Genomic DNA, 17,554 nt, shown 5'->3' on the forward strand with positions numbered 1-17,554 from the left:
TTTCCATCTGAATCATAAACAGGAGTATAAACAGTGACTCATTCTCCAGAGTTTTGGAGACTTTTTCCAGTTATTATTCAGAAAAACAAGATACTCTAGATTCCGCAGAAGGAGTGGATGCTGTATGAGATACTCCTCAAGGGAACAGTTGTGGAGAAAACCCTCAAGGTGAAAAGTGACTATTTCTTTCTAAGAACTCCAAGTCCTTGAGTTTTCAGTCAGTACTGATCACACTCTATGTGAATTTGACCAGTTCTCCTGTTTGAGCCTCAAACCCTGTGTTTTTCTTTCTCAGATTTTACTTCAGAAACATAGTAGAAGCTTCAAGAAGTGTACTGCTGATTCTGGAGAAACTTGGAAAAATACCTTTGGAAAGCTTGAGAGGCTGTGAGAACATCTTTACAAAAAAAAAAAAAAAAAAATCAAGAGGAAACTTTTGAGTCAACTTTTGGATTTTCAAAGAACATCAGAAAAACATGATGATGAACAATCAGATGATATTACTTTAAAATTATTTATCAATAGAAATTAAGAACCTTAAAGAAACTAGATGCCAGTTGGACTGAACAAAACAAAGTTTAATTCAGAAATCCTAAAATCTGCAACTGAAAATCTTATCAGTCACAAACATGTAGGTAGAAGTGTGTATATTTCTACATATTTTGAGCTGTTTTTTTCCTCTTAAATTCATAAATTCCAGTTGAGGAGCCTGATATCATCCATCAGTCGCTGTTGGAGCCTAGTCCAGGTGATGAAATGTTCTGTCGGCATCTGTTTTAATGCTCCCCCAAAACACCTGCGAAGGACTTCAGTGACATTTAAGTCTCTAGGGAAGTTCAGAGAAGCACTAAAGGACTAATGAGAACCGAGACTGTAGGAGAGGAACCTGGAGGAATCCCTGAGCATAGGGTAAATCTCTGAAATGCAGCACAATCTGTGAAAGAGTCAGAACCCAGAGACAGTCGAGTCATATTTCTGCTTTAGAAAGACCCAAAACCACAGGAGTAACAGTAACAGGAAATTAAAAAGAACCTTCTGGACGCATATGTTTTTGAGATGCTCTAAGAGGTGTTAAAGATCCTGGTGGAACCCTGTGAACTCTGCCAGACTCTGAGCAAAAACAGTGTTTTATGACTCCGAGCAATTTATAAGGAAACATGCAAATTCAAGAGGCTTATTGATGAGTTTCTACTAATTAGCCCTGACAAGATGGAAGAAGGAAAAGTCAAATGCCTTTAAAATTGATTGTATTTTTCAAGGTTTGTTGACTTTCACTGTGCAGAACAACATCAGTGCAGACACAGTTTGATATTTTTGTCACATTCATTTCTGTTTCTCTGTGCTCTGAATTCAGGGGTGGATCTACCAGCAGGACTTGTGACATTATAACAGGTTTGGAGCCAATCAGGGACTAGATAGAAGCATTTAATGGCATGATGTGGAACACACATTGAGGGTGGACTTTTTAGTAGCAGAAAACCAGTAACTGAAAGGAGATCACAGCAGGTAATACATTTTTCAGGATAGACTGCCAATCTGACGAATCATTACTGAGGCCGCTGAACTTTTTGGTGGAAGAACTTTACTGGACTCAAATTGTTTGTCCATGAAACTGTTTTATAACATGACAGAAGAGGAGCTTTAAAGATCTTGATGTAGGGATCCTGCACACTCTGACGATCCCCCATAACTTGACAGTAGGATCCAGACTGTCAAGGCAAAGGGGGAACCTGGGGATCAAACAGGAAGTCCGCAAAACCCAGGAATTCTTCAGAACTCCTCAGAGGACCAATGGGGACCTTGCGGGACCTTCAGTATGCCCTGCAGGAGAAAATCGAGGAGCTGCGGCAGCGTGACGCCCTGATTGACGAGCTGGAGCTAGAGTTAGATCAGAAGGATGAGCTGATCCAGAGACTGCAGAACGAACTGGACAAGTACCGGTCCGTCATCCGGCCCGCCACAGCCCAGCAGGTCCAAGCCCATCAGCAGAGCCTGGCCCTGCAGCCAGACCAGCACCGCAGCAAGAGGCAGGCCATCTCTGCCGAACCCACCGCCTGTGACATCACTGACCTGAGCCACGTGACCCTGCCCTTCTACCCCAAGAGCCCAGAGTATGTCCAGTCTGTTCTTAAGTTACAGCATTTAAAGGGTACATCAGGGGTGTCCAGTCCTGGTTCTCAAGGGCCAGCATCCTGCATGTTTTAGATGTGTCCTTCTTCCACCACACCTGATTCAAAGGATAAGCCTTTCATCAAGCTCTGCAGAAGACTGATAATGACCGTCAGGTGTGCTGAAAGAGGGAAACATCTAAAACATGCAGGATACTGGCCCTTGAGGACCAGGATTGAACACCCCTGGGGTACATTCACCCAATGCACATATGATAGTTTTTTTTTTTGTTTGTTTGTTTTTTTTTTTAAAGCTGTGTGATAAGACTAAAACCTCATATACGGATAAAAATCACAAAATTTCCTGTGAACTTAAATGTGTTATATATGCAGTTGCAGAAAAAATTATTAGACCACCCCTTATTTTCTTCAGGTACATTTGGGTAGACAAATATAATGATAGCAAAAAATAAGTTCATAAGAGTTTAATTTAAGAGCTTATATCTAGCCATTTTTCATGGTTTTCTTGATAACCAAAATCACTTCAGTTCTTACATCAATAGCTATGTCACTGCACTGTCTAAGAAAGTGCTTTTAGGCATTCCATGTTTTCTTTTGTCTGCTTTAGTCACATGATACACACAGGAGTTAGTACATGATTGGATTACCACTGCTTTTGATAACTGTTGATGGTCTAATAATTTTTTCCGCAACTGTATATGATCTCTTTAAAGGTACAATATGTAATTTCTGATGCTAGGAATCTAGCAGTCAAAAGGCAAACGAAAGAAGTAGTAGTTGTAGTAAAGGTATTTAGAACTAAACAATGATTCCAGTCTGACTTGTTTCACATTGGATGAAAACATAACTGTTAACCTGGGGCTCATGAGCTAAAGCTTCAATCACACGTGTTCCTTTTAACCAATCATGTCAGTTCCCTGATACCACAAGAGATTATATAAGATATGTATGTTTAGCTCAACACCACCTCAGACTGTTGCTTCTCAGTGTCATTATCTGATTGTTGTGGAATCACCAGTTTTCACAAAATAATTATGCTTTAGGTGCCTTGAAATGTGCTATAGAAATCCAATCCATTTTAATTATTATTATTATTCAGGGAAGTGAGCCATTTCTCCAAGAGGATTCCATATGACTCCAAAGCCATTATGTCTTGCATCTTTAATTAGAAAATCATTGGTTGTAGATAATGTCGAGGATTAATGTGGGATCATGTGAGGAGTAGAAAAGGATCTAAATGTATCTAATGGTGCGTTTCATTTGCACTGACTCGTACATGTTTTGGCATTTCACTTCTAATGAAATACCTGTTAAAACATTAGTAAGAATATAAAAGAGGCTGTTACATTAGATAAAGTTAAGGATTTCTTTGTTGTTGGAAGCATTAATATAAGTATAAAAGACCAAAAAGTTTTAGGTTTTTGAATGTGGTAGTGTTCCATGATAAAGCTTTACCTGAAGAATTATTGTAGGAAAAAACAAAAATTTATATGGTAAATGGATACAAGCTGCAACCATGAAATGCTTTTAAGATTAAACTGTAGCAGTAAAGCAAGTGTCATTGCATAAATATGTAAAATATGAGGAAAAATTAAGCAATGCATCATAACTATAAATTTATATTAGTGATGAAGCCAAATAAGTGATCCATAATACAAAAATCTTATATATTTGGTCATATTGCACAGCCGTATGTGTTTTGGTGTTTGGGTGAACCTGCCCTTTAGCTGATATTCTTTTCTAGTTTCGTTTAAAGCACAGTCGAGGCCATAATTTTTAGCAATGACCAGAAACAAATTTTGTTGCTTCAGTTCTTTTTCAGTTTTTTCCAAGTGTTTCTGAAGTATTGAAGAACAATTATAACCATTTTATGAGTTTAAAAGAGTTTTATTGGCCAATAATTCGCCTTTATGCAGAGTTGATGTATGTCACAGCCAAAAATTTTGGCCACGACTGATCAAATGATTGAAAAGTATTGATCAGTCATTACATCAGTATATCTTTTTATCTGCTTCTAACTTTAACAAACATCACCTTACACTCATCCAAACCTTTATCCCTGGTTGAAGGTAATGAATATGTTTACACACTGATTTTTTTAATATTTTCTCTTTCATTTCTGTGGAACTAATTTGAGCTGGTTTACATTTCTAGTTCAATTCATTCTGTTTTCTACCCACTCTGATGACACATTACAGTTCTATCTATTTTTTTCTTTGTAGAAAATCACTTTTGAATGTTTTGTAAGTGCACCAGCATCTATTTCCCTGAGCTCAGTGTAATATAATGTGCTTTTGTCTGTCTCTCCATGCCGGCAATAACAACCAGTGTGTTTTTAATCCGAGGTTCGCCCACACGCACACATACACACACTCGTCTCCGAGCTCTCAGCAGCTGACAGGGTTTCATTTACCGTCCCACAGCTTATCGCTGTCAGTGTCCTGAAGTTTGCCCGAGTCTGTGTGTCGGTGTGTGTCTTTGTGTGCATGTGTGTGCGTTTTAAAACCTAAAATAAAAGTCTTACAGTAGAGTGTGTGTGTGGGCTGCGAACACCCACCAGCTCTCCTGCTGTCTGCAGTAACGCTTCATAAGCATTTTCAGCTCGTCACCGCAGACGAGTTAATGATCAGCTGAGACTCAGCACTGACATACCTGCTGCTGCTCAGAGTGGGCTTTTATTTTGAAACTGTCTGTCATCCTGACTGTCATATTTCATCCTGGAAACAAAGTCACCAACCTCAGGGCCTGGTTCTGCTGCAGGGCGCTTTTTTTCCCCCACTGGTGGTAACAATAGGAATGTTTCCCTCTGTAAGAGTACTGCAGATTTTTATAGAATTCAATTAAAGTCAGCAAAAGAAAATGTGCATTAATGTGCATTTTCACCCACCACTGTAATATGTAGTTATTACAGGAGCAGAAAATCATTAGTTGTAAGCGATGTTGAGGAGTAGTGTTGGATCATGAGGAGTTGAAAAAGATCAAATTGTTTCTAATGGGGCATTTCATTCACACTGTATTGTATATGCTTTGTCATGTCTAATGAAATAGCTGTTAAAGTATTAGTAAGAATATAAAAATCACTCTTGCATTGAGTAAATGTTAGGAATAAAGAGTATCTCTGTCATTGGAAGCATTAATATAACTAGAGGCATTGTACCCGTAGTGCCATTGTACGATAGCGCCCTCCCGTGGTGCAACAGCAGCATTGCACCAATACGCCCTCCTGTGCTGCAACATCGGGACATCAATCAGACACACACACATTGGACAAACATGCGCCGGACACAGAAACGTCCATTATAGTAGGATTTAAGTGCACTAGACACAATAGCTTTTAGGTCTTTTAAAGTGGAGATGTTACATGATATACTTTACCTGTTGAACAGTAGCAGCAAACACAATGAATTTATTACATGAGCTTTTTTTATAACCATCGCCATCATTATCAAGGTGTTTAAGTTTAGAAAAAGCAGTATTTCATGTAGTACCATACTACCTGAACTGTTGAATGACAGCCTGATAAAAGTAATGTCCATTACCCCATGAATCAAACTGAGCTGAGTTGAACTGATCAGCTGTATCATAAAATGTTCAGGTTGGGCCAGTGTAGAAAAAAACAAAAAAACAAACAAAAACGAACTTGCACCATTTTGACATGAAACTAGACACCAGAGTGAACTTTACCACTCGATGTCTCACTAAGCAGACATTCACAATGGGAGAAATGACATTGATTTAGACTGTAGTGACTCCAGTCCACTAGGTGGCAGTGATGCAACTCTAACCCAATTTGATAACTTCCACCCCTCCAACCCCCCAAAAAAAACAAAATAGCAAATTGAAGACGATCTTTAAAGCATGGAGATAGGTCTGGCTATGGAAGGCTAAAGCAGTAATTTGTAATGAGGGGAAACTCAGATCATTTACGGATCTGGATCCTCCTGAATCACTCACTGATACGATCCGGTTTGTATGAGTCACCAGAGTAATTTGAGGCAGAATTGTCCCATCACACCCAACATTACATCACATTGCAGAAGATCCTGTTAGTAACGGTATCTCTGTGTGCGAGTGGATCTTGGGTAAAAGATAGGAGTTGGGATTCACTCGACTGTGTATCTCTAGCTCAGGCTGTTGGGTCACAGATAGATTTGGCTCAATCAGTCCCTTTCCTTCCTACAAATCATTCCCTAACTAATTTGTGGGACTTTTGTCAGCCTCTGTTGGAGGATGTGTTATTTTAAGGTTGCAACAGTTGCAGAAAGTTTGTGGGTGACATCGTTTGGAACTTCTGTGGTTGGACTGAACTGATCCAAGTAAATGGACACAGTCGTGAGTCATTGTATGGATTCACTCGACCGTCCCCAGTGACTTTAAGTTTTGTTCTGAGTTTTTGCAGTGTTTACTTGCTTCTTTGTCTATGTTTTCAGTTCCCTTCTTCTCACTTCAAGTCTGACACATTGTGATGTTGGTGCCGTTTTACTTTTCTTTGAGACTTAAGTCACCACAGATCCTTGTTATCACCCAAAAAACACACAGACCTTTGTAGTAAAGTGATGCAAAGTGTGCATTTTCCCATTTTTTTTTCTGTCGAAATGAGTTATTCATGTTTCTGGCCTCAGCTCTGCAGTAAATGTTGCCTGTGGGTTTTTGGGTGACTCTACCCATATTTGTTATTCTACTGTTACTAAATGCTACTAACTGTGTAGTTTGGGGAGGTTAACTTGTTGAGACCTTCAATTAGTATTTTGATTAAATACTTTTATTTTATTTGCAGACTCGAAGTCCAAAAGTAGACGATACACGCACAGACACACATACACACACACACACACACCTACACACACACACACACCTACACACACACACACACCTACACACACACACACACACACACAAGCCACAGAGATACAAATCACAAATATACAATGTCAGTCAGTGGTCAGCAATTAAAGTACATATAGTTGTTTGTGCCAGTATTTCCAAAACATGGAGGTGTACCTTGTGTCACTCAGATTACAGGCAGTCAGAGACATTATGATTCCACTCCGAGATCCCTTGAGCCTGCACATGAACTTATATATAAAATTCCTCAGCAAAGCATGAAATTTAGGAACATTACATGTCACAAAAAGATAACTTGCACTTTCCCACCTTGGATATTTCAGCAATATTGTAAGAGCATCATTATATGCAACCTTAATCTTATTCAGCTTTGCTTTAAATGACTACTAATCACATTATAACTTAAAACAAGTCACACAAAGACGGGTACCAATTTTTATAGATGGCAGATTGTCGTGTTTTAATACCAGTTTATGTATTTGCAGTGTATTATAGAGATATTTTGACAACAGTAGTGTTTTGCATGTTACTACAGGGTGACATGATGCACTAATTGGATGGCTTAGTTAAGTTACTTCTGGCATGTCTCATAGCGAGTCCATTGAGGATGCACGATGAGGCTCAAGGTCTGTCAGCTCCATAATTAGGTAACAGATAAGCAGGTCCTTTCTTCATTAAAGCTGCTGGAGGAAAGTAGGGGGATTGGAAAACACACACCATGAAATCAAAACACTAAATGCACTAATCCAGAAATCTTTAGAATAGTATGAAAAATGCTAATTAAAAAAGAAAACCGTAATATTAAATGTACTTTGACTTACTGTATGTTCCATAATGGACAGTATACAGGCTAAATATGAAGAATATATGTACATTTACAAAAGACACGAAGATGACAAAACCATGAATATGCTGTTTATACTGTTCACATTGTACGATGGAAGATTAGGGCCGCACTGTTGAACAAGAATCTTATACTTAGAGAAAATATGAATAATATTATAGGAATAAAGTTATAATAGCTCAACAAAAAAGTCAATATATTGTAATAGTGACATTGTAATATTTCCAGGAAAATAACTGTGTGACTTTTACGGGGAAAATATAAGAGGAGCATTCTGTTGTTTATGTTGAAATGAGGACTATATAGAATCTCTTTAAATTATGCGTTAGTATAGGTTTCACAGAATACTCTGTTAAGACTTTTGGACATAGGGAAAGTTGGAAACATATTCACAGATTCAGTCCCCTGGGATTTAGTTTGAAATTTGACCACTGTATCTTTCTTCTCATAAAAATCTGATATTTTAATCATAGAATTATGATTTTATTCTTATAAAATTCTACCTTTTTTGTCTGAAAATGTTATGACATTCAAATATCTTATTTTTCATCCTCACTGTGGCCCTGATGCTACTTTGTATCATTGAAATATGAGTCAAAGTCCATTTTAATATTGCTGCTTTCTTTTAGTTTGAATTACCATGCCAGCGTTTTATTATTCTGAGCTGTAGATGAGCTGACATCATGTCACACTGTTGTGGACAAGTCTGTTAAGCCTCAGAGTAGAGAGACACATCCCTAGAGTTATAATATTCTGAAATGTACTTTATCCACTAAAACGAAACACAGAACAAGTTAACGTGGGAAAATCAGTGCAACAGTTTAATATAACTTGTTGATTCCTAAGCTAGGACATGTTCAATATACCCAAACTCATTAAATCTGTAAAATTAAATAACTTTGCATTGAAATAGTTTACACAAAGTTCTGGCAGGTTAAAGTGAATGAAGCAAACACTTAAGACTTTATTGCTCAACACTTTACTGACAGACTCTTAAGAATCAGTGTAAACAAAACAAAATAAACCTGCTAGCCTAGCTATGACCTAAACCTTCAGTCACATAGTAGATTTTCTACAAGTGTCAAGAGGATGTGTAGAGGTTGGGGTTCTGTTAAGATCACAAGAAATACAATACTGAAAAAAGTGGTGCCAGGCACAACAAACCCCACCCCTTGCATGTATTGTAGCTTATTTTGGCACTGATCCAGTTGATGTCATCATGTCTTTGTGTGTACTGATGTCAGTATATCAATTGCCTCTATATATGTGCCAAGTTTGAAGTAAACTGAAACAAAATTGTTGTTTCATAGACATTTGAAATTTTGCCCATCATAAGTAAATGGGAGGAAAAAAAGATGTAAAAAATTCTTTAAAAATTTGAACTTTGACCTACATTATGGCTGCAGCGGCAACAAACATGGCTTCATTGCCTCTTCCTACTGCAGCTCCGCTTCTCACAATGCACACTGCAACAAATTTCCAAAAATGCCAGAGTGACCTACTGGCTCTGTTTGTAAACAAATGGATTGTTTATGGTGGAGTACATTTTGAAATTGTTCATGGTGAGGGAAGATATTCAGGTGCATAATCATAGAAAGACTTATGGATTCATGATACTTAGGCTATGACTTGGGTTTTACAGATCTGATGAAAAATTGGTGATGCAAGTCATATGCAGCTTTAAATATATCAAGTAATCTACAATTAAATGTACTCAAGTAATAAAAGCAAAAGTACAAGTAAATGTTAATAACAGCCAAAGGCATTCAGAATTTGGAATATTGCGCTGCTGCTCACATCAGCAGATTGCAAACAGGTTGAGTGTGGATCGTCGTTGGCACTTGCGCATTACACGAATAGGCCCAAAGACCAATCAGCTTCCTGGCTTTGTTGCAGTTACCAACAATCTCAGCGATGAAAACACCAAATTTCCTTTAATTTATTTTTTGTAACAAGTAACAAAACTGTACATTAAAAATGTATTGGAGTAGAAGTATGCAATTGAGTTAGGAAATGTAGTGAGGTAAAATTGAAAGTAAACAGGAAAAAAAATACTCAGTAAAGTTCAAATTCTCCCGAAGTAGTGAAGTATTATTCCTTCATTACTATACAACACTGCTAAATGGTACTTAAAAGTGCAATGGAGAGCTTTAAAGAGGTCATAGTTTGCTAAACTCACTTTTATTCATCTTTGGTACATTTATTTGTGTATTTGGACCCTAATAGTTCATAATGTTTGAATTTGAACCCTCCAGGTGCTGCAAAGCTATCTTTGTATTCATTTTGGCAAAAATCAAGTGGATTTCTACAACCTGTTTTAATTCCTGCTTAATTTGTTAGGTCTATAACTAGTTATGTCACATCATTTGCACGTATAAGGTCAAGACTTTCGACGAACATTTCTCAGAGTACGACATAATTGTTTGTCAGCAGCAGCGGCTGTAGTCCATACTGAAAATATGTCCAAACTTCGAGCTGATTACCTAAAATGTTCAGGTGTTGGTTGAACGGGACAGAGCAGCACAGACAACAACCTTGAGGGGGCGGGGAGTGAAGTGGCTCATGTGCATTTAAAGGGCCAGCGCTTAAAACGACCTTTCTGGTGTCATTACTCAGAAATTGGGTTGAAAATGAGCCTGTGGAGTTGAATTAATGAAGAATTCAGACTCAAGCATAGCATTTACAGTTTATGTAGACCACAGGGAAATGCATAATTCCATTTATAAAGAGCAAAAGCAAAATATCATTCCTTTAAAGAGAACTTCAGTATGTGGTCTATACTGTAGCTGTATTCAACTCACTTGTTCATGTAACTTTCAGGGACCGGAGGGCAAATAGTCAGTTTACTGAAGCCGTCTCTAAAACTGTTTAAAACTTTGAAGCTCCAGCGACAGCTCATTTCCCGAATATGAGGTTTATGGGTTCTTTGGAGGCGAAGTGGTCAACATTTCCGGTGCTATAAAGGGCCCTGGGAAGCACTGTCAAATAAGAGATAACTCTGTTGTAAGGAGAAAAAAAAAACGACACCTGAAGGTTCACCCACGAGTAGACGGAGAGTTTTATTTTCTCCACAAGTGCCTCAAGGATCCATTAAAGCAGAATTTTATTTTGGTGAGTCTGCAGAGGAAGAAATATTTCAGCCCAGCTCCAATATCTAAATGTAAATGAGACTCTGGAGGAAACCAGCTTCAATGAAGACGCATTGTGACCGGACTGTGGAGGGGGTAACACAGGCCTTCGTAATATTACTGCATGACTCATAGAGGAGGAAAGAGAGTGATATCAAATGGAGCATGGGCGAAGAAAAACAAAACTGAACAGGATTACAGAGGCTGAATTTGCAGCAGCGAAGGAGGCTGAATGGAAGTAAATCAGGAGTGTGGACAGAAAATGGAAGAAAATCAGAGGAGACGAATAAAAGAAGAGACAGACATGAAAGAAAGCAGTGAAGCTAAGAAAAGAGTAGAAAGTGACTGGTAACAAGGAAAGAAGAGGCGCTCAGACCACGATAAAAGAGAAAAATAACAAACCCGAGTACAAAGACAAACCATGGATGAATATGGAAAAACAAAGAACATGCAGTGACTGATGTTAATATTTTAAAAAGCTCACGATTTTTGGAATTAAGCAATCTGAATGGATTTTACACTTAAAACCTAAGTGAAAATGCTTCTGACCTTCAGAGGGAAGCTGAAGTTATGACAATATATGTATTAGTTTTACCTTTTAGGGCGGCTGTGGCTCAGTTGGTAGAGCGGGTCGTCCAATGACCAAAGGGTGGTTCGAATCCTGGCTCCGACTGCCCACATGTCGAAGTGTCCTTGGGCAAGACACTGAACCCTAAATTGCTCCCAGTAGGGTCAGGCAGCGCCCAGCCGCCTGCTGGTGTATGAGTGTGTGGGTGAATGTGAGGAGTTGTAAGGCACTTTGGGCACCATGAAGGTGTAGAAAATGCGCTATACAAGTTCAGTCCGTTTACTGTTTTAGAATGAGTGGAAGATATAGTATTGAATCAATTGGAGAGAAAAATGGGAAAAGACTTAACAATAGATGCAAACAAAATAATAATAAAAACAAACTCGTTAGGTTACAGTGCAGTTATAACTAACCAGTCTTATTCATCTAATCATAACTTGACTTTCTCTTGAACTTCACTTAAACCAATAAAGACCCAAACAGCCACCGACGACCAAAACCATCTATGGCTCTAAAATGTATAATAACTTCTTAACCACTAATTTTATCAATCCATGTAAATAATTGGTGTAAAATGCAGTTTTTCATCTGTTCATGGTCATCAGATATGACCCATTTGGATGTACAGAGGCTCCGTAGTGAATATGGAAACACCGTCATTTTCTTTAACTCTGATTCACCAGTAAAACCCATCGAGTTGGATCAACGACAGTGGATGGAGATGCTCGGTTTATGTTCAGTTAATGATATATTTTGCAGATAAAGTCATTTTTTCTTCTGTTTTCTGTGTTTTTGATATGATAACCCTCAACTTTAATCAGAGCTTTTATGAACATCCACATGATCAGTAAATTAACTATAGGAAGATACCTGATGTTCACTGAAAACATGCAAAATAGAGAGGATTATGTCATAATAAATTGTGATAAATCACTTAAGGAAAGTTAAATATAGAGAAAAAAATATTTTGGGACTGCCACCAAAGTAACAGGGGGTCTTTATGGGTTAACATCAGTAGTATTGCACCAGTCTCATTTTAGACATAATATTAGCCTATAAAGACCCAGTGTGACTTTTATGGCAGTTCCCAAATGAATTTTTCTCTATATGTAACCTTTCTTATGTGATTTATCACCATTTATTATAATGTCATCCTTTGTATTTTGTAGATTTTCAGTGAAAATCAACTATTTTCTCATATTTAATTTACTAATCATGTTGATGTTCATAAAAGCACAGATTAAAGTTGAGGGTTATTATATCCGAAACAGAGGAAGATTGAAGAAAAACTGACTTTTTCAGCAAAGGTATCAATAACTGAATATGAAAACAAATGTCTCCATCCACTGTCATTGATCCAACTCCATGGGTTTTACTGGTGAATCAATGTTGTAGAAGATGGCGGTGTTTCCACATTCACTACAGAGCTTCTGAACGTCCAAATGGGTCATACCTGATGACCATGAAAAGATAAGCTGTATTGTACACCAATTATTTACATGTATTGATAGGATCAGTGGATCAACAGGTATTAAACGTTTTATATCAGTAGATGTTTTGGTCAACATTAGATATTTGGGTCTTTATGGGTTAAACTGATAAAAACCTTTTTGCTCTGTAAGTAGGAGATGAAATCCGCAGGAAAGAAAACACTAAACACATTCAGACACCAGAGGTTGCAATGATAATGCACTATAAGAACATCCAAGGAAATCTCTGTAGTGTGAAAGCAGAGCCACCAGGTTTTAAACAAGGTCTGTTTTTCCCCCCATATAGGGTCTTCCAATGGCTCTGGTGCAAATAAGAATATAGTACAAAAGTAACTTTAATGTTATGTTTTGGTTATTCTCCACGTCCAAGATGAATATTTATGCTCTTCCACATAATACAGTGGACGGTTGCTGCTTACAGTTAAAGATGTGACCAAAAAGTACGAGTACCAGTTTCTGTCTTACATGTAAAGCCAGGAATACGCTGCAGTTTTGGACTTTCTTTGGCAAAACTGAGTAAATCTTTGGTTGTGGCTAAAAATGGCTGTCCTGCGTCACATTTTGATAGTGGTTTAAAGCCATCTGTTGTACTGGCCATGAGATGAAACACAGCCCAGGACAAAATTCTGGCAGTGTGAGAAATTTAGTATGACCATCCCACAGTAGGTGCATTTCCATCAACATATTTTGCTTTGGAAAATGTTTTGGGGAATAGAAAAATTGAAAAAAATGTCCTGAATTTGTCAAAAAAAACTATTTGTTCTTTCACTTGAGATGTTTTTTTCTCTCCTTTATTTGCAAAACAGTAAATGCACAGAAGAAATGAAAGTATAAAATCTCGCATATTTAACATTGAACTCATTTGAATTATCAGCTGACTTAGCAACTGTTCGCTGCGTCTTCCCAAATTCCCAGTGAGAAAACATCTGGTTCAACAGGTATTGTGGACAAATTAAACTAAATTCTTCCTCTGTCATTTTTGCGACCAAACATAGACTTTTCTTGCCATTTTTTTGACATATCGTTTCAACTGTCTTCTACTCAATGACCAACCAGTCCAGGCCAACCAATGCCTACATTTTTGCTGCTAACAATACTAATATAAAGGTCTCTTTGCAAAATTAACATCCCGAACATCCAGGTCCACTTTCACCTCTATGACTTTTGATTTTTTTCTATACAAATACTATTTTTGTAGTGTGATCATTAGCATAGCTTCATTGTTTACAAGTGTAGCAACACTGATAAGCTATATGATTCACAGTGATGGCATTTAATCCTTGTACTTTGTCTTGTTGCCTGAGACTTTAAACAGGTTTTAACATCCCACCCTCTGCAGATATGTTGTTCCTAAATTTATTAGATAACAGTGTGGCTACAGGAGCCTTGAGGCACATGGGTGAAAGATTAGAATTGAAATGACTGAAGTGAGTCTATGAGAGTAACCAGAAATGTCATTGCCACAAATAGAGACAATCCTTGTAGAAACAGCCTTTTTTAAATGTCAAAAATATCAGTTGAACAATGAAACGTTATCTTCTGGAAGTAGAAATGCCCTCTCAAATTGAGATGAAAAATTGGCATCTGCAGTATTTCTTAGTTAATTTAGAAATGGCATCATTTCAGCTCATTTGAAAGTAGAATTTTAATTGTCACAAGTTGTAAAAGTATCACTGCAAAATTAAGAAGTAGAAGATGCCTGTAGTGGATTTTGACAGTTTGGAGCTGCCAAAAGAATTCAACAGTTGTAATGGTTTTGGGTCCGGGCAGCTCGGTTGAGACCATGGAGAGTGGAGGAAAACGGCAGGCAAAAACTCACGTCCACACTAATGCTGGGATTTCAAATGCTCGTTGTTTATTAAACACTCCAACCATACCAAGCCCAGTTGTACGGCTTCTATATTTCATACATGAACAAAATAGTGCCACTACTTAACCATCACTGTTGTTCTCAGAAGCAAAGAAAAAAAGGGAGCGGAGCAGGTGTCCGACCAGCGTAATGTCCATATCGTCACTCTAGCAAAAACATACAGGCGCTGCCCTATGACGTTACTGCTAGGCGACACAGTATACACCGTGTTACAGGTACGTTTCATAAATTTGACTGTTACACAGTACAGTATGTGTGCTCAAAATAAACAGTTCCATGCTTCAATGAATAATATTGATATAACACCACATAAATAAAAGTTAATAAATTGTAACATCCAAAAAAACAATGCCAAAGTTTTTTGTACAGTTTGCGATATGTTGAACCTTTAAATTCTACTAGCATGTTGACCTGATGTGGTAGTTTTTATGCTGGGGAGGCCTGACTTTTGAGGGGTGTTAAAATTCACATCCCAACACTGAGGGGCAACATCCCGGTCCCCCAGCACAGATATTTGTTGTGTACTCATGCGTGCTCTGCTGCATTTGTCCAGTAGTCACCACTGGAGTGTAATGTTACCCCATTATTCTAAGTGTAGGCAACATGATTCTGAGCATAGCAACATGATTGTAAGGCTATTGTATTCCTAAATTACTAATATCTCCCAAAATATTGGTCCTATCAACTTGCCATTTTTGCTAGTCTCTTCCTTGACCAAAAATACATAAATATGCCAAACTGCAGCAGCCAGCTCTTTCCAGATTTTGTGTGATGCCTGAGACACACACACAGAGTCCACTTCCCTTTTAAAATATAAGATTTTTGCGACATTCAAAGCTTACAACATGCATGTGTAAATAGTAATACAGTATATAAACAGAATGGAATGAAATTTACATCAGTGGAGAAGTATGAAAAACCAACACTGCAAAAAAGTCATTGCTACATAGTAAATGTCATTACAGGGTGCATTTAAATAGTCCCATGACCCTGTAAAATAACCCTGTATGACTGTTATCCACTTTGAACTGTGTGAATTCTCTAAATGCAAAAGAAGGGAGCCACAAATATTCCTTTAGTGTCTACTTTAGGACACACTGGATCTTCCTTTACCAAAGGAGAGGATAGAATGCCATCCCACAAATCGGCCAGCTCGATTACTGTTCATGAAAATAATCAGTGACAGACAGGACGTGCAGTTTCATATTTTCCTTTAAACGGTTATTAGTTTAAAACAGTGGTCCCCAACTTGTGGTTTCCGGTCCAAATGTAGACCACGACAGGCTTTCATCCAGATAGCGATACCTAGACTATAACACTATTGTCTGTTTGTATTTGTCTGTTTCTTTTATTGTCATCAAAGACTTTTAAACAGACACAGCGAGGCCGACTCAGTGGTACTGTCAGGGTCCTAAACTATGCAAATGGCAGATACTTGTCTGTACATGTATTTGAAGATAGTTCCATTCTGTAGGCACAGATAATTAACTCTTAATTAACTTATATTACTGTACTCTTAGGTAAGATTATGTGTTCATTGTGTGAACCTTCAGTTTCTGGTCTTTGTGGATTCATCTCAGGACATCTGTTCAGGTTTGACAGGTATTCCCCACCCTGATTCAAACCCCACACCTGTCACTGCCCACAGAGCAGCTTCACACCAGAAACGAGAGCTCCACAGGCTCCTCTACCGCTCCACGGTGAGGAAAGTCTCATCAGTAAACCAACAGACCCAGTGTAAAACCATTATAATAGTAATAATCCTGCATTTTATTTGTACCATACTTTATATCTGTGATAGACAGAGTTCAAAGGGCATTGGTTAAAGTGTACGACACAATTAAAACAACAATAAAGAACACAATTAAAAGCATAAAACTTGAGATAATCTATCTATCCATCTATCCATCTATCCATCTATCCATCCATCCATCCATCCATCCATCCATCCATCCATCCATCCATCCATCCATCTTCCCACCCTCCTTTTTTCTGTGTTTTGTTTGTTTCCAAGAGGGTTTTCAGTCGATTTGGCACACTTTGCACTACTTACTATTCTGATGCATCATGCTCATTCAGGATCCATATTGACAGATATGAGTGGACAGGAGGATGAGTGTGACTATTCATGCATATTATGTCTTTATTTAGGCCTGTTTCTGCTCCAACCTTGACAGTGAAGTCACATTTTTGCAGTGCCGTCTATATTTATATCCTGCATTCATAAGAATGCATCAGTGGAAGTATCCAGGATGTATTTTTGTGGTCTATCTTCAGGACATTGTAATTTCACTACGGTTGATTCAGAGCAGTCATATTCTTTCAGCACCACAATGTCTTTTCCTAAGTCCATGAATTTTAACCTCATGACTTTTTCTACTAAGGTCAAGGACTAGGGCACATACTAAAAGTCGTGGGTTTTTGTGAACATTTTTTCTCTTACCTTTACTTGAGATTTATCATTTTAACTGATCACCAAATGTTTCTGTTACGTAGTATGCCACATATACCTTTCGGTCATCAATATACAGTCATAAAATGTTTTTTTGTTGCTGTTTTTTTTTTTGTTTTTTTTTTTTTTTTCAGCTTCCATGAGTGCGACCACTTCCTGTGTGATTAAGTTAATGGCCATGGCATTGTTAAAAATGATTATATTTTGTTAAAAAATCAAACATAAAAA

The 17,554-nt window shown here is 37.8% G+C and overlaps 1 protein-coding gene and 1 long non-coding RNA gene across 2 annotated transcripts in view; both read left to right on the forward strand.

Annotated features, from left to right (window-relative positions):
* Nucleotides 1-1,194: 1,194 nt before the first annotated feature.
* LOC115410805 (cGMP-dependent protein kinase 1-like) overlaps nt 1,195-17,554 on the forward strand; it is a 119,544-nt gene continuing 103,184 nt past the window's right edge. The window contains 1 exon segment of the mRNA XM_030122624.1: nt 1,195-2,111. Within this exon segment, the coding sequence (XP_029978484.1) occupies nt 1,792-2,111 (320 nt within the window). The 5' untranslated portion in view covers nt 1,195-1,791.
* On the forward strand, nt 2,476-15,576 carry LOC115410806 (uncharacterized). The gene is made up of 3 exons (XR_003934143.1): nt 2,476-2,486; nt 3,874-3,877; nt 15,468-15,576. It is a non-coding gene; the product is annotated as an uncharacterized LOC115410806 (long non-coding RNA).

Source organism: Sphaeramia orbicularis, chromosome 19 (genome assembly GCF_902148855.1).
Source record: "Sphaeramia orbicularis chromosome 19, fSphaOr1.1, whole genome shotgun sequence".
Classification (NCBI taxonomy): Eukaryota; Metazoa; Chordata; class Actinopteri; order Kurtiformes; family Apogonidae; genus Sphaeramia; species Sphaeramia orbicularis.